The 26,259-nt window shown below is 41.3% G+C and overlaps 1 protein-coding gene and 1 long non-coding RNA gene across 4 annotated transcripts in view; one reads left to right on the top strand and one right to left on the bottom strand.

The window, feature by feature from the left end:
- Positions 1 to 731: 731 nt before the first annotated feature.
- On the bottom strand, positions 732 to 5,014 carry LOC306798815. The gene is made up of 3 exons (XR_013773470.1): positions 4,903 to 5,014; positions 2,313 to 3,345; positions 732 to 2,238 (listed from the first exon to the last, which is right to left on the bottom strand). It is a non-coding gene; the product is annotated as an uncharacterized lncRNA (long non-coding RNA).
- A 416-nt stretch (positions 5,015 to 5,430) lies between these two features.
- LIN9 (lin-9 DREAM MuvB core complex component) overlaps positions 5,431 to 26,259 on the top strand; it is a gene marked incomplete at its 5' end in the record, with an annotated part of 39,222 nt that continues 18,393 nt past the window's right edge. Inside the window, 6 exons of one of the 3 annotated variants that reach the window (XM_079298375.1) lie at positions 5,431 to 5,509; positions 15,750 to 15,782; positions 16,733 to 16,827; positions 19,369 to 19,473; positions 21,294 to 21,427; positions 26,052 to 26,177. In XM_079298375.1, the coding sequence (XP_079154501.1) occupies positions 5,431 to 5,509; positions 15,750 to 15,782; positions 16,733 to 16,827; positions 19,369 to 19,473; positions 21,294 to 21,427; positions 26,052 to 26,177 (572 nt within the window). Of the gene's footprint in view, positions 5,510 to 15,291; positions 15,348 to 15,749; positions 15,783 to 16,732; positions 16,828 to 19,368; positions 19,474 to 20,868; positions 21,000 to 21,293; positions 21,428 to 26,051; positions 26,178 to 26,259 lie in introns of those variants that run through there. The other 2 variants (XM_079298376.1, XM_079298377.1) reach the window with 2 other exon arrangements.

Raw genomic sequence — 26,259 nt, 5'->3', positions numbered from 1 at the left:
CAAGCTCATTTTGATGATTGTGGCTTCAGTTTTCAGTAACCTGTGTGGAAGCTCCAGACCTATTTCCTAAAATGTTGTGTTCCAGGCCCTTTTGTAAAAGGAGATAAAGCCAAAGTTGTTGCTAATTGTGGAGGTCCTTCTAGGACCCCTGAAGGGAGAGGAGGATGAAGAGTTATAGGTGAAAAACAAAGCTACTGTCAGGGAGAGAATGAAATGTAGAAGGACTGTGTAAGTTGTTTGGCTTGAGGACAGCTGAACAGAAAAAATTGATTGAGGTAGGTGATAATGGATTTTAAGAGAAAGTGAAGAAAGTAGCCTGTCTTCTGCCTCTTAAATAGTTTAACCAGTGGCTCATCATTGTTTTGCTTCCAGAAAACCCTTTTGATCAGTCATTTAAGTATGATCTTGTCAGTTTCTGATAGAGAACACAAGAACTTGTTCAATTTAGTTATGAGATAGATTATTTTTTTCCCCTCTAAAAAAAAACAGTTTACAGTTCATTTTGGGACCAGGAGTTGAAGGCAGCTGCTTTTGATGCTGCTTTTGTCACCTGTAGTAGAGGTGGCTGAAAGTTCCCTGTTGCTCCAAGCCAAGCAGCACAAGGAGTGCTTTGTGCTGTGTATGTAGTGCTCAGTTGTAACTGCAGTACAAGCAGGTAATCCCAAGCTGTCCCTAACCTCGCAGATACAGCAGAAAAAGACACTTTCTAAAAAAGGACTTTCTGAAGAGGCAGCAGGTGCCCTTTGGGGACTGTAGGAGAGCCCTGTGACCGTGACCTGCAGTGAAATTTGATGTCAATCCAGGCACTGCTTCTGCTGCCAGCTTGTCCAAGCACAGGGCAGATCCTCTCTCCTGGAAGCAGTGCTGCCAGACCCAGTGGATGAACAGCCTCTCCCCAGGGCCAGGCTGGGAAGAGCAGCATGGTGACAATCACTGAAGGCACTGCTTTGGGAGTACGAGCACAGAGCACAGCTGGATGAATAGGTAGACCCATTTCTGTCAAAAGCACTTGAAAGGAACGAGTTGTCAAGACTTTAAGTCCCATGACATCCTGTGCTTTTTTCAGGGGAGGAATGTTGAGGAATGGCTTCTGATCTAAATGTTAAACTACCAAAAGCAGCAATTTATAAATATTTAACCATTTTATCTTTATTTAGCATGGCTGCAGGCTCTGTTGTACAATGGCTCACAGACATGAAGATAGTCTGTGCAGTTAATTGAAGGAAGCCAGCCTAGGCTTAATGATTGGCAGTCGGTGTAAATTCTTTGTGACTTGCCTGAGTTCATGCAGACAAAAAATGTCAGAGGAAAACAATTTGAGCACAAGTTGCCCATCCTGGTATTTTAGCCATAGAACAATTATATTCTGCCCCTTTCCCCCCTTCAGTTTCTAGTCAGAAGAAAGCTGGAGGGAAACCCCCAAACAAATAATTTCTGTATGAAAAAGACTTCTGAACACATGAAAATTTATCAATGCCATATATAATTGTACTCCTGTTCTTAAATGAGGCCTGCAGTGTTTGTAACTACTGAGGTCTCTGCTTCAGCTTGCTTTCTGGGAGACTGTTAACAGACCTCACTGTGTGAATTCTGGGGACATAATAACATAATTGTCTGCTGAAGTATTATTGCAGCCAATTTATATCTCACTCAATGTTTTGCCTGAATTACTTTTATGTATGTGTTGAGGCCCCTAACTTAGTCCATTATACTCACGCTCCTGTTATGCCCATAAAAATAGTTTCCACTGTTATGGAAAATACTCCACTGTTGTGGAGTACATATATCTGAACAAGACCTTGTGCGTGCTTCCACTTTAAAATTAATGCCAGGCTGTTTCTCCAGAAATGGTCATTTTGGAGATGAAGAGGCACTTGTGAGAAGAAATGCAGATGTAGATCCCAGCCAAGATGAGTTGCTGTGATGATTTTCATTTTTTCTGGTGTGAAAGTAGCATGTGAGCCTGTTGTTGGCATTGCAGATAACTTCCACAGGAGGCACAGTGACAGGCAAGGTGAGAAGGAATGACTTCCCAGCAACTCAAAGGGGAAACTACTGCTTCCCCACCCCCTTGTTAAAGAGTCTAATTTCATATGTGATTAATGCAGCAGGACTCAGACTTCACAAGAAGGTGGTTCAGTGACTAAAGAGCACTCTCTTCTTCCAACTGTCTGTGCTTTCCTTCCTGCAGCCAGGGCCTGCCTAGGGGAGATGAGAAGATGACAGCATGGCTGTGTCCTGTCCCCTGGATGCAGCACTAGCTGCTCTGTGCTGACAGGACCCTGAATGCACTGCTCAGTAGGTGGTGTGACCATGTCTTAGTATCATCTGCAGCAGCTGAGGAGCAGTGGGAGCGTGGCAGTGCTCTCTGCTGCATTCCAGCACATGCCATTAGGAGCAGTTGCCTAACGTGACCCTGGGAGAGCGAATGGCAGCAGTGCAGCCAGTTTAGAGACCTCCCTCCAGTTGTGCCAAGCAGGTGAGTCAGCAGCACCTAAGGCAGGTTGTTGGCAGCAAACGAGGATGTTTTCAGTCACCCTGCCTGTCTGTCAGAAGAGTTGTGTCATTTCCACTTTGCCCAAGTGCAAACTGTACATTTTCCAGAATGGTAAAAGGATGCACTGAAAACATTGTGTGTTTGTGTGCTCGCTGACAAATAGCCCTGGCTGGGGCTTTGTCAAATGGGATCACATACAGCCAGCACAGGACAAACAAAAAACCAGAACACAGAGATACTGCAGCATTCTTAAAGGCCAAGATGTAAAAGTCCTTTATCCAGGAATCATAATATGGTATTGATTGTTACCCTTTCAACATAGTGAATGGTAATGGCTTCTGTTAAATATTTTCCAAGTGTAGCTGTTGGAATGAAATGAAGGGATGATCATCATCCTGCTGTTGGGAGCTGAATTCTACCTTCACACCTGTGAATTTCTGAGGTGATTGGCAGGAGATGTTTAGGAAGGGGGAAAATCTTTCTCATATTTTTCATCTAGTTTTTTTGCAGACTAGGAAGACTCCCTGAAAGGCACTGAGGTTCTTTTGTTCCTTTTACCTCTTTCCCTTGTAGAAATTCACACTCTTGAGGACTGTTTCGAAGTGTGATTGTGTTGTAAAACACTTTTCATCCCTCCCTTGCAAAGCCCTGACTCAGGGAAAGCTGTAGCATCGGGGTGGCTCTGGGCAATGCTGCTTTCAGCACAGCCAGGGCTGATGACAAGGTTTACAAAGCACAGCAGTAAAAACCTCACTGGTGATCAGTGTCTTCTGTCAACTGGGGGAGTCTCAGTGTCACTACTCTTAGCTGAGCATTACCACACAGCCCTTGGAACAAGGGGAGCACAGCTGAAATACAGAGAAATACTGGTGTTATTAACACGTTGTTTAACTGAGCCTGGAAGGTCTGGTCCATGTCAGGTGTTTTGGGTTGTGGGAAGTGTTTTATTAAAAGAGAAAAATTGTGCAGGGTTTTATGTTTTGGAAGGGGCCAGTGTTTGAAATAGCACAGATTACTATTCAGTTGTGTTTTATTACTAGCTTTTTTAGTTGGGCTTTGCAACTGTCTGCTGTAGCAGCTTTCTGTGGAGCTGTGCAGTATGGAAAGCTCTGATTACAGTGCCCTAGGCCCTTTGGGGGCTAGGGGAGGGAAGGCTGTTTAAACAACCTTTCAAAATGACCTGAAAAGGGGGCTGGAAATGCAAGCTAGGCTTTGTATTTTCTTTTTTCTCTTTCCCCCCTCCTCTTTTTTGAGCTCTGCTACAATGTACATGGAAAGCCCTGGGGGGAATTTCTAAAGCATTTTAGTCAGTTTGTTTCTTCGCTTAAAAACTGGTTTTTTCCCCCTTGAGCACAAGGGCAGCATTGATTGTATTTATTTATGAATTAAAATAGTTTAATAACATGACCTATATCCTGCCCCTCTCAACCTGCTGGAGTGCCAAGTCATCTGAGTTCATTAGAAAATTAAGAACAAAAATTAAACTCTACTCCATGTCCCAAGATACAAATTCTCTGTATTTTGTAGAATCTTTGATTTCACCTGGGTGCTTTAAAAGAGCTGCATACAACCAGGCATAGCATCCATTTTGCATTATACCACTCTGCTCTTGGCAATATGTTTAACATGTGACACAGCCTTGACTGAAATATATGTTTATTTTGAGGCTCAATTTTCATTTTCATATTTATTTTAAATATTAAAAAAAGGAATTTTGGTTGGTATAGTAGCAGTAGATACTGTTACCAAAGCTAAACCTATGTAAAGAATCTGGTCTATGGGCAGTTAAGGTGCTTGTTCATGATGGTATCTCCATGCTTATATTTCTTGATGCAGCTTTAAAATTCACTGTGGTGCAGAGATCTAAGAAAACTACACAAAAAGCCCCACTGCTGCTGCTTGAAGAAAACTTTCAGAGGTGAGATGGAAGAGGGCAGGCCACAATATGAGGTGCTTGTTAGGCAGCCAGCACCCACTGTTTGGGATTTGTTGGCTTTCCCTGGCACTGGGTGAGAACAATTGAGACCTTGAGACTCCCAAAACAGTGTCACAGACCATGACAGCAGGGTCAGGGCTGGCTGTGCTGGGGTTGTTGTGATCCCTTACCCTTCCCGGAGCCACACCTCTACAGTCCTTCATGAAAAGAGACAAAATAGGCACAGTTCAGCAAAAAGTTACTGCTAAGTGAAGGAGGATGGATATGATATAATATAATGGGATTGTTTGAAAGACTCAAAGCGAGTACAGCTACTTTGGGGTGACCCTTTATGACAGCAAACACCTCCACCCCCTTCCCCCTCATCCTGAGCTGCCAATCACCCATTCTCCCTCATCCCACAGCATAAGGACAGGGAACTGCTGGAGCAAGCCCAGAGGAGGATCATGGCGGTGATAAGAGCACCTACCCCATGACAACAGACCGAGAAAGCTGGGGCTCTTCAGGCCTGGAGAAGTTTGTGGAAAACCTCTTGGTAAACTTCCATTACCTGAAGGGGAGCTGTAAGGAAGCCAGAGAGGAATTCTGTCAGGAACTATGGTAGTGATAGGATAAGCAGGAATGGTACAAACTGTAAGAGGGGTCAATTAGATTAGATATTGGGAAAATTCTTTACTGGGAGGGTGGTGAGACACTGGAACAGAGCTCTGGCCACCCCAGCTCTGGAGGTATTCAAAGCCAGTTTGGATGGGTCTCTAGCAACCTGGTCCATGGAAGGCGCCCCAGCCAGCGGCAGGGAACTGGAACGAGACTGGAAATGGTACAATGTCCACTCCGACTCCTGCGCTGTGGCGGTGCGGTCCCGCCAAGCTCCCGCACGTCGCCGCTCCCGCTGCTGCCCGGGCAGCGCCGCCGCCCGTCCCCTCACGGCCCGCGGGCCGAGGCCCCGCCCCGCGCGCGCGCCCGCCGCGCGCCCGGCCCCGTCTCCTCCCCCAGAATGCCCCGCGCCAGGCAGCCTTTGAAAAAGCGGCGCGGCTCGTTCAAGATGGCGGAGCTGGATCAGCTGCCTGACGAGAGTGAGTAGGGACCGGTGCCCCCGCTCCCGTCGCCCCCTCGTCCCGGCGGGACACCCGCGCCGCGCCTCGCCGCCCGCCCGCCTCCCCGCTTCGCTTCTTCCCTCCCGCCGCGGGCGCTGTGCGGGGCCGGCGCCCGAGCCTCCTCCCTGGCAACCGGGCCGGCCCGGCCCCCCCCACCCCCCCGCCGCCGCCGTCGCCGCCCCTCCCGGGCGAGGCCCCGGCCCGAGCGGCGGGCGGGGAGCTCCGTCCCGAGGCTGCGACCCCCGCTGCCCTCGGAGGTGCCGGGGCCGGTCCCCCGCCGCGCCCGGGCGGCACCTGCCGGGCGGGCAGCGGGAGCCGGGCGGGGCGCAGTGACAGCCCGCCCTGCCCGCGGGGGTCGGGGCCGTGCGGGGGAAGCGGCGTCCTGGCCCCGGCAAGGGGTGAGCTGCCCGGCGCTCCGCACTGGCTGGCGCCCAGGAGGGCAGGGAGCGCTCGTGGATTCGTAGCCCGGACCCTGCGAGGTGCGGGTAGCCCGGCAGGGCTGGGGGTCAGGGCGTGCACACCCTGTGTCTGTGGGGCACTGATGAAGGCGCAGGGAAGAGCTCCGAGTTGTGTGTCAGCAGCAGGAACCGGGCTGTGCAGGAAGACAGCATGTAAACATGTTTTCATGCGTGCGGTTCTGTGTATCTGCGCCTCGAGTGCTGTGCCCGTTCTGGGCCCCTCACTGCTGGAAGGACATTGAGGTGCTGGAAAGAGTCCGGAGAAGGGCAGTGGAGCTGGGGAATGGGCTGGAGTGACTGTTTTGAAAAGCAGCTGAGGGGGCTGCTGGTGCTTAGCCTAGAGAAAAGGAGGCTCAGGAGTGGCCTTATCACACTCTACGTCAGAAAGGAGCCTGTAGCCAGGTGGGGATTGGCCTCTTCTCCCAGGCAACAAACGAGAGAGCTTAATCTCAAACTTCAGCAGGGGAAGCTTAGATTGAACGTCAGGAGGAATTTCTTCACTGAAAGAGTGATTGGACATTGGAATGGACTCCCCAGGGAGGTGGTGGAGTCTCTGTCCCTGGAGGTGTTTAAGGAAAGACTGGATGTGGCAATTAGTGCCGTGGTCTAGTTGAGATGATGGTGTTTGTTTAAAAGACTCGGTGGTCTCAGAGGTCTTTTTTAACCTCATTGATTCTGTGATCTCCATTGGGTTTGTGTGGATGTTGTTTTCAAAGAGCACAAGGATTCGATAAAAACTTATTGTAGATAAAAACCAGATGTATTGCTGTATATGTGGATTCACACACAAAGTACTTGAGTGTTACAGAAGAGGAAATTACTCGATGTAAAACATGTCTAGATGCCATCTTGATATGTCCTATTAGAAAATGTGAACTCCTGCCAAGCATTTACTAGTTTTAATAGATGTGTACAGAACAGGGAAGACATCTTTTGGTGGCACTGCTTTGTTCAGCACCATGCAAGTTCATGAGATACCAACTCTTTCCATATCCAAAGATACTCAAAAAGAGGTGACTCGGAATGGAAATCTTGCTTCTGACTGCTCAGGGTGGGTCTTTGTTACAGCTCCAACAACTGTCAGGAGAAAAATTGGTTAATGTGCCCACATGGCCAGTGTCACTGTGTTAACTGAACAGATTTATGGAGGATCATCATAAATTATGGATAGAGCTGACACTCTCAGCTTGGTGCAGCTCAGTCATGGAAGCTGTGCTGCATTTAGAAACTGATTAATACAAGTCATGGACCAATTGACACGACTGTAATTAATAATTAGCAGCAGTTTATTGCTTATTAAATAAACTTTCCCTGTTCACTAGAATAGGCAATGTGTAAGTTACTGTTCCTCCATTTGCTTTGCCCATTTTCCAAAGAAAGCACTGTGTGTTTCAAGTAATTATTGTGAAGTATGAAAAATAACTTTTTCTCCTCTGTTACTTTTATATTGCTTGCAGTGAGATCAGGAAGGTTTGACAGGTGTGTCTCTTCACCTGTAGCAGATACCATAGTAGAGTGTGTGACTCAGTTTCCCTTAGGATTGGGCTATGCTGGTGACCCTTGTCAGCAGTGCCTCTGCTTGGCAGGTGAAGCAGACACCATGTGGTTGGTTGTGAAGGCAGTAAGCTTCTGCTGTGCTGACCTTGACCTTAAGGTTTGTATTTACATAAGTTTGGTGCAAGTTGAGGGGGTTTTCATCAGACAGGGAGCTTCATGTTTTCTGTAGCATTGCTGAACTGCTAGAACTGTGTAAGGAGTGGCTGCCTCGTGCTTCCATTCCTATTCTGTCCAGTTTTGGTGATCTGGATTTTCATATTACACATAGTTCTTTCATTTCCAGTCTTATACTTAACATGAAAATGTAAACTTAGTCCTCACTAAGTTAATGCTGACTTCAGCTCTCAGTCTGCAGCTTATTATATAAAGGATAATAACGGTAAGCATTGTAAAATTTGTTTTGGAATATTCCAAAAAAAGTTTGAATAGTTCATGACTGAGAGACTTTGAAATTAATGCATCACATCACCCCTGTGGATTTTCTTCAACATAGTTTTTAGTAAAGTAGCAGACCATACCTGAGTTTTCACATAATAAGAATTATAGGAAAACACTGCACACTGGGTGACAAGAAAACTGACATTTTGCTGTATGGTAAGAACCACACAGTTGTACTTTCAGATTGGATGTCTGATGAAGTGGAATTTGTCCCAGAATATTCTAATAGCACCTACTTGCCCTCTGGCAGGTTCTGTAGTGCAGCTGGGCAGTGACTGTTCCTTAACCCAGGAGTGTGATGAATGTAATGTGCACAGTTGTCTCTGAGGATACGTGCTTGTTTTATCTGCTAAAGTCTATCTCTAAAACTGTTATTCTGCCATATAAAACAGTGAGAGGGTTCACACTGATAACCTGAAATGGAGTGTGAGTTCACATGCATTTCTTGTAGTTTGAGGCCTTTCCAGTGCTGCAGGGGAGAGCCATATAATAATTTGGGATGAGGGTGAAGAATCCTCTAGCTGAAAAAGCCCAGAATATTCAAGGTCCCAATTGCAGAAATACTTCAAATACTAATAATTTGATTTATGTTTTGAAGACAAAAATTTGTTTCTGCAGGCTGTTGGATTGGTGCCCAATGAGTGACTAATTTTAGTCAATGCCTTTTTTTCCCTCTTCTTATCTCCTGGTAACTTTGCAGTAGAGGTAAATGGTGGGCAGCCTTGGTGCTGCAGACCAGATGGCTTTTTCTCTGTGTCTCAGAAGAGGGAATCAGTGAATTGTATTGGAGCATACATAATGCTGCCCTGTCTCCTGCTCCTGGTAATAGCAATCTGATTCGTGGGCTGCATGGTTCTAAAGCTTGTAGTGATGCTGAGGGGAGGCTGTGATGTGAAATGAGCTTTGTGCTGAGGTGAGGCTCTGCTAAAACAGGCAGCACGTGCAGATGTGACTAAAGATTGTCCTGGTCCTGCTGGAGGCAGAGCTCTGCTGAGAGCAGCACAGGCAAAGCCACATCTTGGTACATCCTTTGGCACAAGCAGGTCTGAGGGAGAAGGATGCTGGGGCCTGCTCTGTTAGAGGGAGAGGGAGATGCCATTTCTAACAGGAGGGTGATAACTCAGGGATCAGGTCACTGGAATGCAGTATTCCTGCCCTGTGTGGGGGCAAACTCTAGCAAGTGGCAGGTGAATTGGAGAAGGAAGGCAGACTCCAGGGGTAGTGGGTGCCAGGGTTCAACTTCTGCAATGCAAATTCTGAAGTCAGTTTTTTGCCAAATACCATGTATTGGTAGACATGGTTGGTACTGTTCATAGGGGCTTGTGTTTTAGACAGGCAGAAGGGAAGCAGGATAAGGATCTTTCTGCATGGGTTTTTATCACATGGGAGGAAGCTGCAGTATAGGGGCAGCAATTCAAGCAAAAATGGTTGTCTTTAGGCCCTAGCACAATCTTTTGCTGTGGTTCATGGGTCCTCTGCTCTGCTGCTTTCATAGACAACTGCAGCAGGTTGTGGTACACCTCTGGTACTTCTGTTTTCCAGCCCCATGGGGCTGTGAGCCCAGCACTGCTGTGGCCTGGATGTTTGAGACAAAAAATCAGCAAAACTCTGTGAAATTGCAGTATTTGGAAGAAGGCTCAAGGTCATCTTTGTGGCTGCTATGCAGTACTCACAAGTAATAATTTTTGGGATTATTTATGCTGCCTATCTTTAAAATTGTATGTTACCATGGTATCAGTGTATTGTCCATTATGAGAACTCAGTTTCAAAAAGAGAGCTTTGTTATTGTGGCTCTTGTCTACAAAAGTCCTGTAGAAGGGTTCACGTGACTGGAAAACCTACTTTGTCATCTAGTGGTTAAATTAGGATTTGGAAATTTACATATGTCATTTTATTAGTGGGCTCATAACATGAGAATACTGACTCGTGCTCGAAGTGAAAAGTTAGTGCTTATTTATTTATTTACCTCTTCAATGAGCCCAAAGTTTGGGGGAAGCTTTAAAAACTGCCCAAAGCCACTTTTCCCTCTGATGTGTGTTTTTTACTTTCAGAGTTCTCCTGAATAAGCTTTCCTTGCAGTGGCCAATTGTTTGAGATGTTTCCTCTGCCAAAACAACTTGTGCCGTGCTTGTGTAGATGAATGATCTCTTGGAGGATTAATGACTCAGTCTATAATAAAGGCTCATGGCTTTTTTCCCTTCTTCTCCATGAGTTTCTTCTGTCACACCATTTTTAGTGCTGGCAATGTAGATTAATTGCAAAGGTTTTTGAGGTAGTCATGCAGCCAATGTTAAAATAACTGCTCACCTGTGCAAATTTAGACAAAATAGTGTAATGGTCTGGAGAGGAAAGGCTTTACGTCATGTAATTGCTGATCTGGATCCTAGAATTTTCTATATTGATTTGGATATGCCCCTTTGCCCCCACCTATTAGTGAAATCAGTAGCTATAGAACAGCCCTGTGGTTACTTGGAGCATTTATTTTCAAAATTAACAGCTGTTACAGATTCATTATTAAAATGAAAACACTTTCACAAACATAATATGCGTGTGTATGTTCCTGTTTAGGTTTTCAAATCAGCAGCTGAGAAGCTACATTTAAACTGCTTTACTTCGTCTTAGTCCTGAGAATGTTCATCAGGGCATTCGCAGCTCCCCATATTGAATTGTGCTCAAACTCCTCCTTTTGTTCAGATTCAGTGTTTTCTAATGAAGGGAGGTAGTTGGTGTTGGCTTTAAACGTAAACTTGTCTTTTATTTTTGAAAAGGGTAAAAGCTTTTGTACTTTTCACCTGTACCTCAAAGCCTATCTCTGCATCAGAAATGCTCTTTTGAGTTCTTATGGTGTCTCAAGGAGGTTAAGTTCTCTTTATTGCAATGCTCTGTGTGTCCTCCCCTGAGCTGGGAGCAGGAGGAAGGATTCCTGGGGGCTGTGTGCTCAGAGGGAACAGCAGTTGGGGACTGGAGGAGCTGTCCATGTGCACGGACCCACACTGGCTGCTGCTGCAGCCTGTGGGTTTCTAAGCCAGCCAGACATGAAAACATCAGGGCCTTTGTCATGCCAGGCTTGGCAGACCTGGGGTGATTTTAACTTTGGTAGCTTTTTATCACTTTGGTTTTTATCTGGACTTCCTGAAAATCATTTCTTGCAGGTGTTATGAAACACATAAATACACTTATTCCTGACTCTTACTTACAAACTTCCTTTTATAACACTATTTAATACCTCATAATCTAGAACACAGTTATTTGTATTGTACGTCTGTGGTGCACATATTTTACAGAATAATTGGGTTGGGTTTTTTTTTAGAGCCAGGTATACTGGTTTGAAGGACAGGTATCTGCTAAGAAAGGCAGGACCCTATCTTTGAAATGGAGAATGTAAACCCCCTCCCTCCAAATTATTATAATTTTGAAATTAAGGGGCTCTTAGGCAAAGATATGGGAATAGGAATAACAGTTCCTTACTAGGAAAATTAAAAATAGAAATACAGTATTACAAAGAAACCCAAAACACTGACAGAGTCAGAATACAGCCTGACACCCTGTCAGTCAGTCAGGGTGTTGGCAGCAGTCCCATTCAATGGTGGCTGCATCCTCCTGCAGTGACAGATGTGGTTCAGCTGGAGCAGTGCTCCTGTAGAATGTGCAGTTTTCCTCTGGAGGTCCAGGGATGATGTGGAAAGGTCCAGTGTTCCTCTGGAATCCAGTGGAAAAAAGGCTGCCTTGGTGTTTTACCTAGGTAAAAGGTGCTGTAGTTTTTATCTAGGTAGGAAAGATTTTGCTCTTCCCCCTGATTAGAGCATCTCCCAATGGGATGATGTAATTTTATCAGTCACACAGTGGAACTCAATTGGCCAGCAGCAGATGGTATCTTCCTGGAGGAAGGATAACTGGTGGAAAGGATAAAGATTACTGCCCCAGCTAGTTTTAAAGATGGCCCATTAGCAGAGAATATGTGACAAGGAGATAAGGAATCACTGCCCCCCTAGGCTTCAACAGATGGTGGTAGGTTGCATACTTTTGGTCACATTCTGTATTGCAGCCTAAGACACCAGGAAAGGCCATTATAATCGTCCTAGATTCTTTGTTAAACATGCTGCTGTACTTGTATTTGGAATTTCTGTGCATCAGTTTCAAGCTTACTTTTTAGCTACAGTTCACTCTTTAAAAATGTATTGAACTTGAGATTTTGTGTTACAGGGAGCTCAACATGTTTTTTCTTGGTATAGTTACATAAAATCTGTTAAACTTTGCATTCATTGCTAACCTGAGTTATCCAGTGTAATCTTTCACAAAATAGGTCTAGTTATGCCTTTCCTTAAAAAAAAAAAAAATAAGCTGCAGAGCTGTTTACCCATCTGAGTTACCTTCCTTTGTAGATACTTGTGATCAATGCAGATCTTGACCTTCTTTGGGAGGAACAAGATTGGAGTGTCTTAACTTTCTCACAATAAGACATGTCTGTAGATCTTGAAATTCTTTTCCTAATTTTACAGACTTAGTCAAGTGTGAACACTGTGTTCAGGTAATTAATTTATTAACAACATATGTAGAGTGCTACTCATTAGGACAGTAAGACAAACCTAAGGTAATTTAGAGTTTGCACTGGAGCAGTGTGCTAGTGTAGAATCCTGAAGGCAAGCCTTTGAATTCCTGAGCCACTGCTGTGCTGAGCTGCATGTGCTTCCTCCCTAGGTTAAGGGCTTTTTTACTCTCAGTATTAGGAAAGTCACCTTCAAGACGCTCTGAACCTGGAGGAGCTAGAAGTAGATTTTAGTTGTAATAACCTGCATGATTCACAGGCCTTATTTCTTGCTTTCCACTCATTTATTTTTTAAGTGTTTCTGGAAATGAAGTCTGTGTGGTTGTCATAATAGATATTTACATTCAAGTGTATGTGTGTGTATTCTACTTTAATATCTGTTCATAATTAAAATGCAGGTTGAAAAGACTGCCGGTGATTATATGTTTGTTATTCAGAATAGGAGAATGCAAGATTACTGGCATTTAGTGTGAGGCTAGCATATTGTAAATCTAATCATTATTGTAAGTAAAGTTCTGTATAGTTTTAATAAACTTAATCTATCCTGCATCACTTTGCCATTTTTACAGTTCTTGAAATGCATCTATTTCTTATTAAATGTTGGTCGATTTTTATTGTACCACATTATTGCTTAGACCATCATCCTAGTTTCTGGTTTTGTGGCTCTGGAGGTATTGACAGTACTGCCCAACTGAATGGAAAAAGTGGGGAGATGTACCATATTCCTTTGAGTTTGGTGTTGTTGCCAGTAGCCCCTAAAATCAATATAGAAGAGCTTGATAAGAAGAGGCATGTTGTGTCATTGTTTACCATTGAGTAAAATGAAGCTTATGGACATCTCCATTGTCATTTTGGTATCCTAAATGTATTCTAAACTTCTAAGCTACAGAAGTGTTGTTGTTAATTTTCTGCACTTTGTTACAGTAAAATAGTTTAACTTTTGAACTTCCATAGATCAGGAATATTTTATTTGGACACTTACATTCCTAAATAAAGATGCCCTAGATACATTAATTACAGATCAAGTGAAAACAAATGAGCAGCCCTATTCTAACATGCGTTTATGGAAGATTAAGTATCCCGTGTGGAAAACTCCTTGGCAACTAATGCTGTTTTGGAGTGCTAATCTTGTAAAGCTAGGAAATAGCACAGTAACCTTCTGCTGGCCCATATCACTCTCACAGGTGAAGCATCCCATAGTTAACAAAGCATTTCAGGAATTCTGCTGTGAGATTGACACCGCCCCAGATAAAGCTTTGCTGCCTCTTGCTGAGTGTTTCTTTTCCATTGTTAACAGTGCTCATACTTACCCTGGACTGGCTTGATTGAACTTGATTCATATCGACAAGAAAATGAGAAAAAGAGGGACATGCTTGTATTTTCAGATGAGATCTCTCAGTGATCTGTTCTGCAAAGGCAGCATCTCCCTCATTTGACAATCCTGATGACCCTGCTCCTGTGTCTCCATCCCCAGTGACATGTTCTTACCCCTGCACACATTTCCCACCATCCCTTACATAAATTTGGAATGCAGTAGTTCTTCACTGTTCTTAATGTTACTTTTCAGAGCTGTTCATTCTTGGTTGATAGCAGACTATCCAAATATTTATACTATCACAGTGTGTGATGTTGGATTTTTAGCATAAAATGAAAAAAAAAAAAAAAAAAAAATAGTGATACCTTGAATATAGAGTTTAGTTTCAACAGCTGAATTCCTTGTGACTCAGATCATCACAGAATCGTGTTTCTGTACCAGTCACTGATAGGTCTCCAACCCAAGAAATGTGATACATAAGAAATGTGCAAGAGGTGTGACCGTATCACCCAGGTGTGGCACTGTGGCTTTGACATGTAATCCCAGATGTGTTTGCTGTTGTAGATTTGAACACCTTGGGAGATACATTGGGTGGAAGATTTCTAAACCCCAGTGAGTCAAAGCTAGTTCTATTTCATATCTTAAACTGTTTTTTAAGCTTTTTGGGAAAAAGAAATAAAACTTTGTTTCGTTTTCCTTTCTTTTTTATATTGAATTTTTGTTTCTTATAAGATGGCATCAAACAATACACTATGACAAAAACCTAAGGGATTAGGGATTTTCTTGCTGTTGCTGCACCTTTATTCTCTTCTGTGGCCCACCCCAGTCCTAAAAGCTCAGTTCTCTGGAAAGGCACAATAATTCTTTTGGCTCTGTGATACTCCCTGTAATGTATTTTCTTAGAGGCAAGTATCTCTGGCACTGTGAGTTTAGTGAGGTAAGGAGCTAGATAAGTGGCAGCTGCAAGAAATTTCTGGAGCTTTGGTGTCAGAAAGCTCTTGGAGCAGCAGTTTCAGAGAGAAGATTAAGGAGAGAGCAGAGAAAGACAGAGGGAGAAGTGATTGTCACACAGGAACAGAGCTGGAAAGATAAAATTGATTTGGGAGAAAAGCATGAATCTGGGGAGTCATTGTCCTGCAGAAATATCTTGCCCTATGCTAATGCAGTTGCTTCAAACAGCTCATTCTTAGAGACACATTTGAGCAATTCCTGAGCATGAAGGACCACTGTAGGCAGGCCCACTGTTGTTTTTCCTGGCCCAGGAGCATTGCAGAGGTTCTGGAGATGCAGTGGAAGGGGAGCAATGATTTTTTTTTTTTATGTGTTTATTACACTGTTTGAACAGTTTGAGCAAAGTAACAATCTTACCTGCATTTGAGATCTGAATCTGCTGCCTTTCTGAACAGAGGTACCACCAGGGGGCAACTAGCTATCCATCTTCTTCCTTTTGAGCATAAACTACTCCTTTCCTGGAAATCTTGGGCACTGAAGAGTTTTGAACTGGTAGGGGAAAAAAAGAAGTGTTTATTAGTTTTCTTCTCGGTTGTAAAATACATTTTCAACTGCATCAAACAAGCAACCACATGGGAGAATGTAGTTTGGACATAAAGCCTGTTGAGAATTTGTGTTAAACCCAAGTGTTTAACATCCAAAGTTGTTCTGTAGGCATGAAACTAAAGGAAAAATCCAAAATGTGAACATGCTTTCAAGATTTATTGATAATAAACACATAATTCTATGCCTGGTGCCATGGAGGGTGTGCTGGGTTTGCTCATTCATTGGTGAAAGATTTTAATATTAAATTTCACTTTCTGCCTGAGAATTAATTAAGAATGAGTAGACTCTGCATAGGGTATATGGTTTGAAATAGCTTGTGATTTATGTAGACTTTTTACTATATTGCAGGTTCTTCAGCAAAAGCACTTGTGAGCTTGAAAGGTAAGAAATTAATATGTTATTTATTTGTACACAGTTTGACTTTCAGGTCTATTTAGTTTCTGGCTTCAGAAGGTTCAAGAAAATCACAGGCTTTTTTGTTGAAATATGATTGGGTTTGTTGTAGGTATTTGTAGTTCCATAGAATAATAATGCTTGGCAGTTGAAACTACATATATTGTGGTGTATTTAGACACTGCTCTTCTAGGTGAAATTCCTGAAATGTGTTTTTACTTCAAAAGTACTGCCTAGGCATCAAGTTTGATGGGAAGATTGGGGTAATCTTTCATCTCTTGAGGATGAGATACAGGAAGGATTCTTAGTGACACCTGTACATGTTACAAAATTTACATTAGGAAGGCATGTTACAATTTCATGGTGTTCTTTGTCAACAAGTTGGGCTAAATCAAAAACCTGCTTCTTTTCTTCGAAATTGTCTTCATGAACATTCATACTAATTTTGAATACTTCTAATTTCCCCAATAATTAAAGCTTTTTTATGTATTAAAAGGCTTTTGTTACACAAAGAAGGCATGATCTGTTAAATATGTTGTAACTAATGCAGATTTGTTGTAATAAATTTTTATTTACTTGTTGGTGTACACCAACTTAATAATTTTCCAGAACTAGATGGTATTTATGTCTTGTCAAGCTTGCTTTGTCCAGGTTTCAATTACAGCCACAGTTCAACTGTTGATTGTATCAACCTAACGCTGGAAGTAACTAATTCCAGCAAAGGAGGTTTCAAGAAACCTAAAAATTGTCTTAAGTAAAAAATACTGTATTAAGAACTATTTAATAAAAATACTGAAATCTAAAATCTGTTTGTTACTGAATTCAAAGTTGTTGCAAGTAAATGTTTTAGTAGTTTGGTTTTGGATAGTAGTTGTGTTAAAACATGCACATACATATATATGTATATATATGTTAATGATGTGCTTTCTTTTCAACAGAGGGAAGTTTATCCAGTTCGTGGAATGAAAAATATAATTCTCTGCAGAAAACACACATTTGGAAAAGCAAGAATGCTGGTTCTGCAGTGGAAATGGTAAGAAGCAATAACAAGCTTCAGGATTCGTAAAATACCATACAGTGAATCATATGTAAGGATCACCAAAAAAGGCTGAGATTTATAGTTTTGTAGTGTCCAAATGTGAAACTATATCCTTCACAAGCACTTTGTGCAGTTTGCATAAGAGATGAAAGCATATTTTATAAATGGATAGTGAAACACATTAAATTGCTGACCTTGTGCACAATAGGTTGAGATAATTTCTTCTTTTTGTTTTGTTTTTTTTTTTATAAAGCAAGTGCTGTGTATAGTATCTGTACTGCATCTATCACCTTGAGCTTAGGAATCACCAATTCTGATTTTTTATCTCATGAAATATCTCACTTTTAATTACAGTTGAGAAACGAAGCATAAAGGAAGGGAAGTGAAAATGTCATAATGCACTTCCATCATTGTGCCTTCTGAGGGGCAGATTTTAATAAAAGTAAAGCACTGTCAGGGAAATGTGTATATTCTGAGAACTTTCATAGGAGGCCTTACATTGAAGAACAACCTTGGGGTGGGGATATGAAGTGAACCTGCAGCTTCCAGTGGGTTGTCTGATGTTTGGATTGACCATTTCAGTCTTTTGGTTTGTTTTTGCTTAAGTGTTTGTTTCTTGTCCTGTGATCTTCTCCCTGGTATTTATTTTGATAGGATTCATACAGATAAATGTATATATAAATGTGTTGCTATGTGTCAATGCTAGAGAATGTAAGGTCTACGAAATGCAGTTCCAGAAAGAAACCAGAACTTTGTGAAAACCCTTTGTTCCTGTAGTTCATGTCACAGTTTTCAGCTGCTTCCCAGGAATGCCCATCATCTCACAGAAACCAGCCTTACTGCTAACTTAGATGATCACATGTGCTAAAGACCCAAAGGGACTGGCTATAACATCTGTATAAAAACATTTCCAGTCTTTAGGTTGGTGGCTGAAGGTGGTAGAAACATGGAGTCAAACTTTGAATGTAGCCCACTGTCCTGTAGAAAACTTGAGGAGAGATCAGAGCATAGTCTGGCATGCTGGCAGTGACCTGTGTTGCAAAGATGTAATGGAGTAGTTGGAGTTTACTGAATGCTGAAAGTTTTGAAGACGTGTTTTACTGTTGGTTGAAAAATCTTTCCAAAAATGCCTGACCTGTTTAGCCACTGTGGATGATACCTCTTTGCAACACTTGTTATTTTGCTCTTGTGTGAAGCACAGACAGTCCAGAGTGATGAAACACTCTTCTTATTTTGGACAGTTCTTTGGAACAGAGCTTGGCAGTTTCTCTTGAGGGCTGTAGAACAGTTTGCTTGGTCTGGATCATGATGATTTGGTTGCCTTATCAATATATTCCTCTGTCCAGTGTGTGTCTTTCCTAGTTTGTAATATCTACCAGGAATTAATGTTTTCTTCTGTGTGCTGCATGTGCTTAGGTGTCTGTCACATACAGACAGCTTCTATTACTTAAATACACTTGTGTAATTCTTTTTATAAAATACATATAATTTAGAGTAAGAGAAGCACATTTCCTGGGAAAGCCCCATGTTCAGATGGCATGGGACAGACAGATTTATTTTTTTTTTTTAGCTACCACTGACTAATTTCATATAAAAGATCTCTTTTCAAGCAGTTAACCAGTCACAAACATATTAACTGTCTTTCTAAAGTGCAAATGCTTGTTAATGAAGTTTTATTTTACTGTGTTGATTTATTTTGTCTCTGGCTCTTGTGCTGGGCCACAGAACCTTCATGGAAGGAAAAGCTGATTTCCTTCAGTGCTAACAGCCAGTCACAGGTTGCTCTTTTGTCCTCAGTGAAAGCAGGAGTCTTTTGTCATAAGATCAGATGTTGAGGAATAACTAATTGAATTTTTTTCATGTCACAAATGCAATATAATTTCTTGTTTTCAGTCAGCCTTCTAATTCTTTCTGAGCTATAGCAGTACACAAGTAACTTTCACTAAGCATAAATTCTGTTTTCTTTTTTCAGAGATTGTCATGTAACTTACTCAAGAGTTAGTTTCTTCAGACTCAATCTTCTTAGCATTTTGCTCTGTAGATACTTTCAGTGAGTTAAAAAACCAACAAACACACATCACTTTATTATAAAATTCTTGCTAAAGTTCTGTGTAGCTGAGAACATACAAAACAAATACAGTGTTTGAATAAACCTTTTTTTGATCCAAAATTCAAAACAAATTGTTTAATGGATATAATGCTACTTATAACCAAAGCAAACTAAGATACAAAAGTGTTTAGACACATAACTCTAATGGAAACAAGTGGGTGTTAGGCTCTAAATACTTCTGTAAAACTGGGCCAGCAGTGTAGTAATGGTTATAGTTAGCACTGGAAAAGCCTGGAATCTTGAACTCCTTCTTCTCTTAGTCCTTAGATCTCAAAGTGCTAGGAGACACTATTTATTATGTACCATGTGCCTGAAAACCAACAGGTGACAAGAGAAGAGACATTTCATTTCTCTCACTGTGAATTCTGTGCATGAACAGAGAAAGCAAGTTTCCTGCTTGTAATTCTTGATTTTGTTCCACACAGCCCTTCAGAAATTCAAAACGGAGTCGACTCTTCAGTGAAGATGATGACAGACAAATAAATACAAGGTCACCCAAAAGAAATCAGAAGGTTGCAGTGGTTCCACAGGTACCTGCATACATGTATGGAGATGTTTTTACCAAAAAGGGGAACAATCCTATCTGTTTTAGTTGAAAATCAGAATATATTTGCTTTTCAGGTTGTGTTTTGGTTTATTAATCTTCTTGTGAGGCAAATTGTTGCTAGAAGTAAGTCACAATTCAAAACAAATTAATATTTTTCTTTCTTATAACTGGTTTCCTCAATTTGTTTATGGGAGTACCTGTTCTTTGTGATCTTGGACATGAACACACAGAGCTAGAAAGGATTCCAGACTAAGTGCTCATCATGCCCCTGCAAACAATCATCTCCTGTGGTCAGCATAAATTTATTCAGCTTCAGTTTAAAACTGCCCAAATTTCTTGCAGTGATTACATAATTGAGAAGGCTGCTATATAATTTATCCCAGCAAGTTAGGGACTTGCTCTAGATTTGTAGCCTAGCTGTTTCCATGGCCAGCTTTACCTGCTTGATCCTAAATGCTAATTCTCAGTAATGCTAAAATTCTCAGATCAAAGAGCTTGTTTCTCCATCCTCCACTTGATTGTCCACTCCTTGATAATGCATGAAAAACCAGCTGAAATTTGTTAGCCTTTATTTGCTATGATAGAAAGGGAAACATCTCATAGTTTCAGTGAATTGGCTCTGTAGTACCTTTGTCATCCACATCACTTCTCTGTGCCATCACCTTACAAGGCTGAATTTACCTCACTGAAAAAGTACTGTTTGAATACTGCTCTGATTTGCTTTCTGAGCTGTGCTGTGCAGTATCTGGTGTGAAAAGATTGGCACTCGCTGTTTAGCTGTTCTGCCAGAGGTGAAAACATTGACATTTCTCTTCATTACCTTAATTTCTTAAGAGTAGAAAGGCTTTGTAATGTTCTAAACCCAGTTGTTCAATGCTTAAATGTCTGATTCTGGAGATCCTATGGTTGCCAGATAAATATTTGCAACGGACTGCAGCTGTTGTAGTTCACAGATCTTGCTGTCCTGCTGGGCTTTGTTTCCTAGAGTTCCAGTGGGGAAAAAGGGGACCTGTATCTAGTGCAGCAACAGGCAACAAGGTGCCTATCTTATGCTTTATCCTATTATTGCTGCTACTAAAGTCCAAAATACTTTGAATGTTTAGGGAAGGATAACAACTGATGATGGCATGGGGACCCAGTTAAGCCTATAGTCTCAAAAAGTTATTTTTTGCAGAAAAGTTTTTCTTTCTGTCAGCTAAGACAGCCATCCTTGGAATAAAATTACAGAATTATTTTTTATGGCCTTGTTTAAACATGGGTCAATCTATTATGCAAGACAAGTGTCTTTTCTATGATTTATCAAATAGTTTTCAAATGTAGTTAAAACTTGCAGTTTTCTAAGCAGACACTCTGCTCAAAACTTTGGCTGTTATATTCCTCAGCTTAAGAAGAGTGAGCAAGAGTAGAAGCTCTAGTGCAAATCAGGCAGGTTCTGTTGCTGGCATCTGACCTGCAACACCAGTTATGCACACCTGAGTCAGTTGGTGGGGCCTCAGAGATTTGAAGTCTGTATGTATTTTGGTACCATGCTGTTGCCAATAATGTAGTTTTCAGTGCTGGAAAATGTTTCCATTAAAAGAGCTTTGTATGGAGATAATGGTATTGATCTTGTTAAAATTTGCTGTCTTCTGTTTGATTGCATTGCTGATATAATGCTGTAAGAGTGTTATAGATCTGCAAAAAAAAACATTGCCATGAAACAGTATGTGCAGACTTTCATCAGGAAAATCTGGTTTATCTGAATACTGAAAAATATTAGATCTTGTTTAACTGTTTCTTTTTTTTTTTTTTTTAACTACATAGAAGTTCAGTACAACAATGTCCACACCAGAAAAGAAAGTATCACAGAAGATTGGTTTACGGCTTCGCAACCTGCTCAAACTGCCCAAAGCTCACAAGTGGTGCATATACGAATGGTTCTATTCAAATATAGATAAGTATGTTTGGTTTGAATAATTGTTTCTTATTAGTATAGAAACAAGTGATTTTCTGAAATTGAGCTGCATAGTTCTATATACTGGTTAGATACTCCAATTTATTCTTAAATTACTAGTTAGTGAAATCTATTTTGTTTGGTGGTGGTGGGTGTTTTTTCTTTTTTCAAATGAGCAACATTATGTGCTCTTTTTCTTTCCAACTAACAACTTTAGAAAGTCTTGTATGGAAGGCCTTCCTTTGTGTATATAATTTTCCTTTTTATCACCTTTGCCTCTACCAAGTACCAGATTTTATTCATAATGCTTTTAGCATCTGAAACCTGAAGATAACGGAACTCTTAGACTTTTCTGAACCCTTGCACCAGTGCTAAAGGAGATAGGAAGGACACTGCTTCTTCATAAAATGCTATTTTCCTAAAAGGTGTAAATTATGGTATTAAATACTTTTTCCCCATCATCCTGTTTTTATTGTGATCATTAACAGATCACTACAGGCTGTGACTGTTCACCTCTTGTCCAGATATCACCATCCTTCTTGGACCTCCTGATGTATTTCCTGGACTGTTTCTGAAGTTTGTGCCTCATAGTTTTTGGTACTTGTTCTCTTAATGCCACTAGCACAGTGGTGTGAATTGTTTAAGAGAAACAATTTAATTTCTAAAATGTAAAAAATGTTATTGATGAATAGAATCTTAAAATCTACACTGGTTGACTAATAGATTCAACACAAGTATTTAATATTCTAAAGATTGGCTTCAGAGTTAACAAGCATTATTTTCCAGAATGTGCAAACAAAATAATTACTGTTTTTCCTTCCCATTTTAATCACAATTGCTTTTTTTTCCTAACGGAGAAGCCAGTCATAGCAACAGGAAAACATTTTGGGGTATATTCATCAGAAGTGGAAAAAATTAATGTCCATTTTAGTTAGCTTTAAATTAATAATCTCTAGGATTTAATTCCTTTGAAATAATGTCTTTTCATGCTTTCCCCCCCTTACTTGAAAAAAAAAAAGAACGAAACAAAAAAATCTCAACCCTACTTATTTGTAGGAGTAATTTTAATATATGACATTTAAAGTAATGATTTTTACCACAGACCAAGAACTTCTAGTTTATTCTTAAATAACTGTCTATGAAGCTTCAGGTCTATCAGTAGACTAGAATTTGAGTTTAGCAGGTAATTCTGAAATCCTCTTTGATAGTTATCCGTGTATACAGGTGTGGTGGATTCTCCTTGACTAGACCAGGTGCTCATCAAAACTGCTCAATCCCTCCTCAGCTGGACACAGGAGAGAAAATGTAACAAGAGAGTCAAAGGCTGAGATAAACACAGGGAGAAACCACAGCACTTACTGTCATGGGCAAAACAGACTTGACTTTAGGAAATTAGTTTAATTTATTACCACTCAAATCAAACTAGGATAGTAAGAAATGAAACCAAATCTTAAAAACACCTCCCTTCTTCTTGAGCTTTATTACCAGTTGTCTCTTCTCTATGTCCAACCCCCATAAGCAGAGGAGGACAGGATATGAGGTTTGTGGTCAGTTCATCACCTGTTGTCTTTCTCTGCTGCTCCTTCCTCTGGGGACGAATCCTCCCACTCCTGTGGGAGCCAGTCTTTTACAAAGTTCTCCAACATGAGTCCTTCCCACAGGTTGCAGTTCTTCACAAACTGCTCCAGTGTGGGCCCCTTCCATGACATATGCTCCTTGAGGAATAGACTGCTCCAGTGTGGGTCCCCCATGAGGTCACAAGTCCTGGTAGAAAACCTGCTCCAGCATGGGCTCTTCTCCATGGCTCTGCAGTTCTGCCAGGAACCTGCTCCAGCAGGGGCTTCCCATGGGTTCACAGGCTCCTTTGGTCATCCACCTAACATGGGTCCCTCCATGGGCTGCAGGGACATAGCTGCTTCACTGTGCCCTGCAGAGGAATCTCTGCTCTGGTGCCTGGAGCACCTCCTTCCCTGAACTTGGCTTGGTGTCTGCAGAACTGCTTCTCTCAGACACTCTTACATCTCTGTCCTGCTGCAATTGCACAAGGCTTTTTCCCCCTTCCTAACTGTTATTTCAGAGGCATGAGCACCATCACCAATTTGTTCAGCCTTGGCCAAGGGTAGATCCACTTTGGAGCCAATTGGCATTGGTTCTTGGAATATAGGAGAAGTTTCTAGCAGCTTCTCAAAGAAGCCCTGCAGCCCCCCTCTGCCAAAATCTTGCCTTGCAAATCAAACACAGCTTGTAATGCCTGTAAAATACGACCATGTTAAAATATTATAATATGGTTTACTAGAGACTGCATGTCTTTGGAAGGAAAACTTTGATATATCTTATTTGGAGTGATATGATCCAAACTTAACGAGAAGCTGTCTTGGTTTGAAAGACACGTGTCTGCTAAGAAAGGCAGGAATCTGTCTTTGAAATGGAGAATGTGAACCCCCTCCCTCCAAATTATTATAATTTTGAAATTAAGGGGCTCTCAGGCAAAGATATAGAAATAGGAATAACAGTTCTTTACTAGGAAAATTAAAATAGAAATACAGTGTGACAAAGAAAACCAAAACACTGACAAGAGTCAGAATACAACTTGATACCCTATCAGTCAGGGTGTTGGTAATAGTCCCATTAAATGGTAGTTGCATCCTCCTACAGTGACAGATGAAGTTCTGTTGATGCAGTGCTCCTGTAGAAGGGTGCAGTTTTCCTCCAGAGATCCAGGTATGATGTGAAAAGGTCTGGTTTTCCTCTGGAATCCAATGGAAAAAAGGCTGCCTTGGTGTTCCAAATCTCAGATTTAATCTAGGTAGGAAAGGCTTGGCTCTTCCCCCTGGCTGGAGCATCTCCCAGTGGGATGATGTAATTTTATCAGTCATGCAGTGGGACTGAATGGCCCATTAACAGAAGATACCTCCCTGGAGGAAGGATGGGTTGTAGAAAAGATAAGGATCACTGCCCCACCTGATTTCAACAGATAGTGATAGACTACATAATTTTGAGCATGTCCTGTATTGCAACCTAAGACAGAAGCTTAAAAAAGTTTAAATGGTAGAGCTGTCAACTGAAAAACTATGGCTCACTGTACAAGTCTCAGAATATTTTAATCAAATTATTGCATCCAGAATTGAAATAAAATATTGAAATAAAATTCCATGTCTGCTGCAGGTTTTTTGAAATATTTTTATTTCTGCAACTGTCATCTGTGGTTATTAGATTGTTGAAGCTGTTTCATGTGGCTTCTCTAAATACTGCTGCAGTGGACTGTTTCCTGTAAAGTCCCACTGATTTTGGACATGCAGAGACTTCTGAAGTGCTACTTAGTATTACAGTGATCACAGGCCCTTGGAAGCAAATGCTTACACCATTCTCCAGAGCTTCCAGTCTTGTGGATGCTGTGGGTTTAGGGTTTGCCTGCTTAAGGACAAGAGTTAGTAAGAACAATCAAATACAGATTACCTTTCTCTAAAAAAACCAAACATAAGAACAACCCCATACTAAATAGTTCTTCTTTATATAGATATCTTATGTTAGCAGTAAAACATAGATAAAATTACACTGTTGTATACTCTTCCATGTCTGTTTCCTGAGCCTCATTGCTCATTCTTTTTGTTTTCCTTTTCACTTCATGCCACAGCTGCAGATCCTCCTGCTGCAAAACTATTCTCTTCCATTCTTGCCTGAGTCTCCTCATACCTCTGCACCTTTCTTCTCTCCTGCCACCCCAACCACTCAGTTGAAACCAGTGTTGCTTCCAAGGTCCTCTTTGTTCTGTGCTTGGGTGTATTCCTCTCCAAACCCCAGTGCTCTCCAAAAAGTGGAGAAAAGCAGTTTTATCTAAGATGCAGTTATCCTTTTGTTCTCGCCAGGAGGGATCTATTTCAGTTGCACATAGTCCCTTATGATTAACCTTTATTAGATGGGCATATCTGTTGCTGCTCCCTTGTCTCCCCAGCCTAAGAAGGATGTGGTACTACAAAGAAAAAGGCAGTCATAAAACTGAGATAGAGATGGGTCATAGCATCAGAGAGAAATTCCTGAGTTGTGCACGTCTGTTCTCTGAACTGTCACTCTCTCCTGCTGATCCTGTGCTTCACCATGGAGTCATGGGATGATACAATAGAATTCTCACCTGTAATACTGTAGAGAATGATGAGTTGGTTCAATTTTCTGTATTTTGGAGCCCTCTGAGTTACAGTTGACTGAATTGATGGGAAAAGGTACTGTCTGTTTCTCAGTGCCACATTGTCCTTCCCTTTGTTCTCAATATTTCACTCTCTGGTTTCCTTCAGTGTGTTGCAGTATACTCATGACACTGAGCTGACTCTGCTGAAGTTTGATTTGGTGCCTTTATATGCATTCCAGACCAGGATGAATTACATGTATTTCTCTGTAGTAACTAGAGAAAGGAGCATTTTTAAATGTCAGTGCTGGTAAGAATCAAAGAACAATAGTCCTGGATACTTCCTGATTTTGTTTTTGGCTGAATTGAATTTTTTGTTTGAATAGTAGTGTTAATGTGACTAATTTATATTAATTTTTTAATGTGTTTCTGATGGTGAATATTTTTTGGAATCCTGTGACAAAAGTTACTTAATGTGGTTAACGTAGGACTAATTATGTTTCAACAGGCCACTATTTGAAGGAGATAATGATTTCTGTATATGTCTGAAAGAATCTTTTCCAACTTTGAAAACCAGAAAATTGACAAGAGTAGAATGGGGGAAAATCAGGCGATTAATGGGAAAACCACGGAGGTAATTTTTTCTTTCTTTTATTTTAGCAATTATTCACATGAAGTTTTGATGTTACTGGAACTGTTCCTTCTAAAAAATTTTA

This window comes from Erithacus rubecula (genome assembly GCF_903797595.1).
Source record: "Erithacus rubecula genome assembly, chromosome: 2".
NCBI classification, from domain to species: Eukaryota; Metazoa; Chordata; class Aves; order Passeriformes; family Muscicapidae; genus Erithacus; species Erithacus rubecula.
The sequence above is the reverse complement of the archived record's forward strand: the minus strand, read 5'-3'. Positions and strand labels throughout refer to the sequence as shown.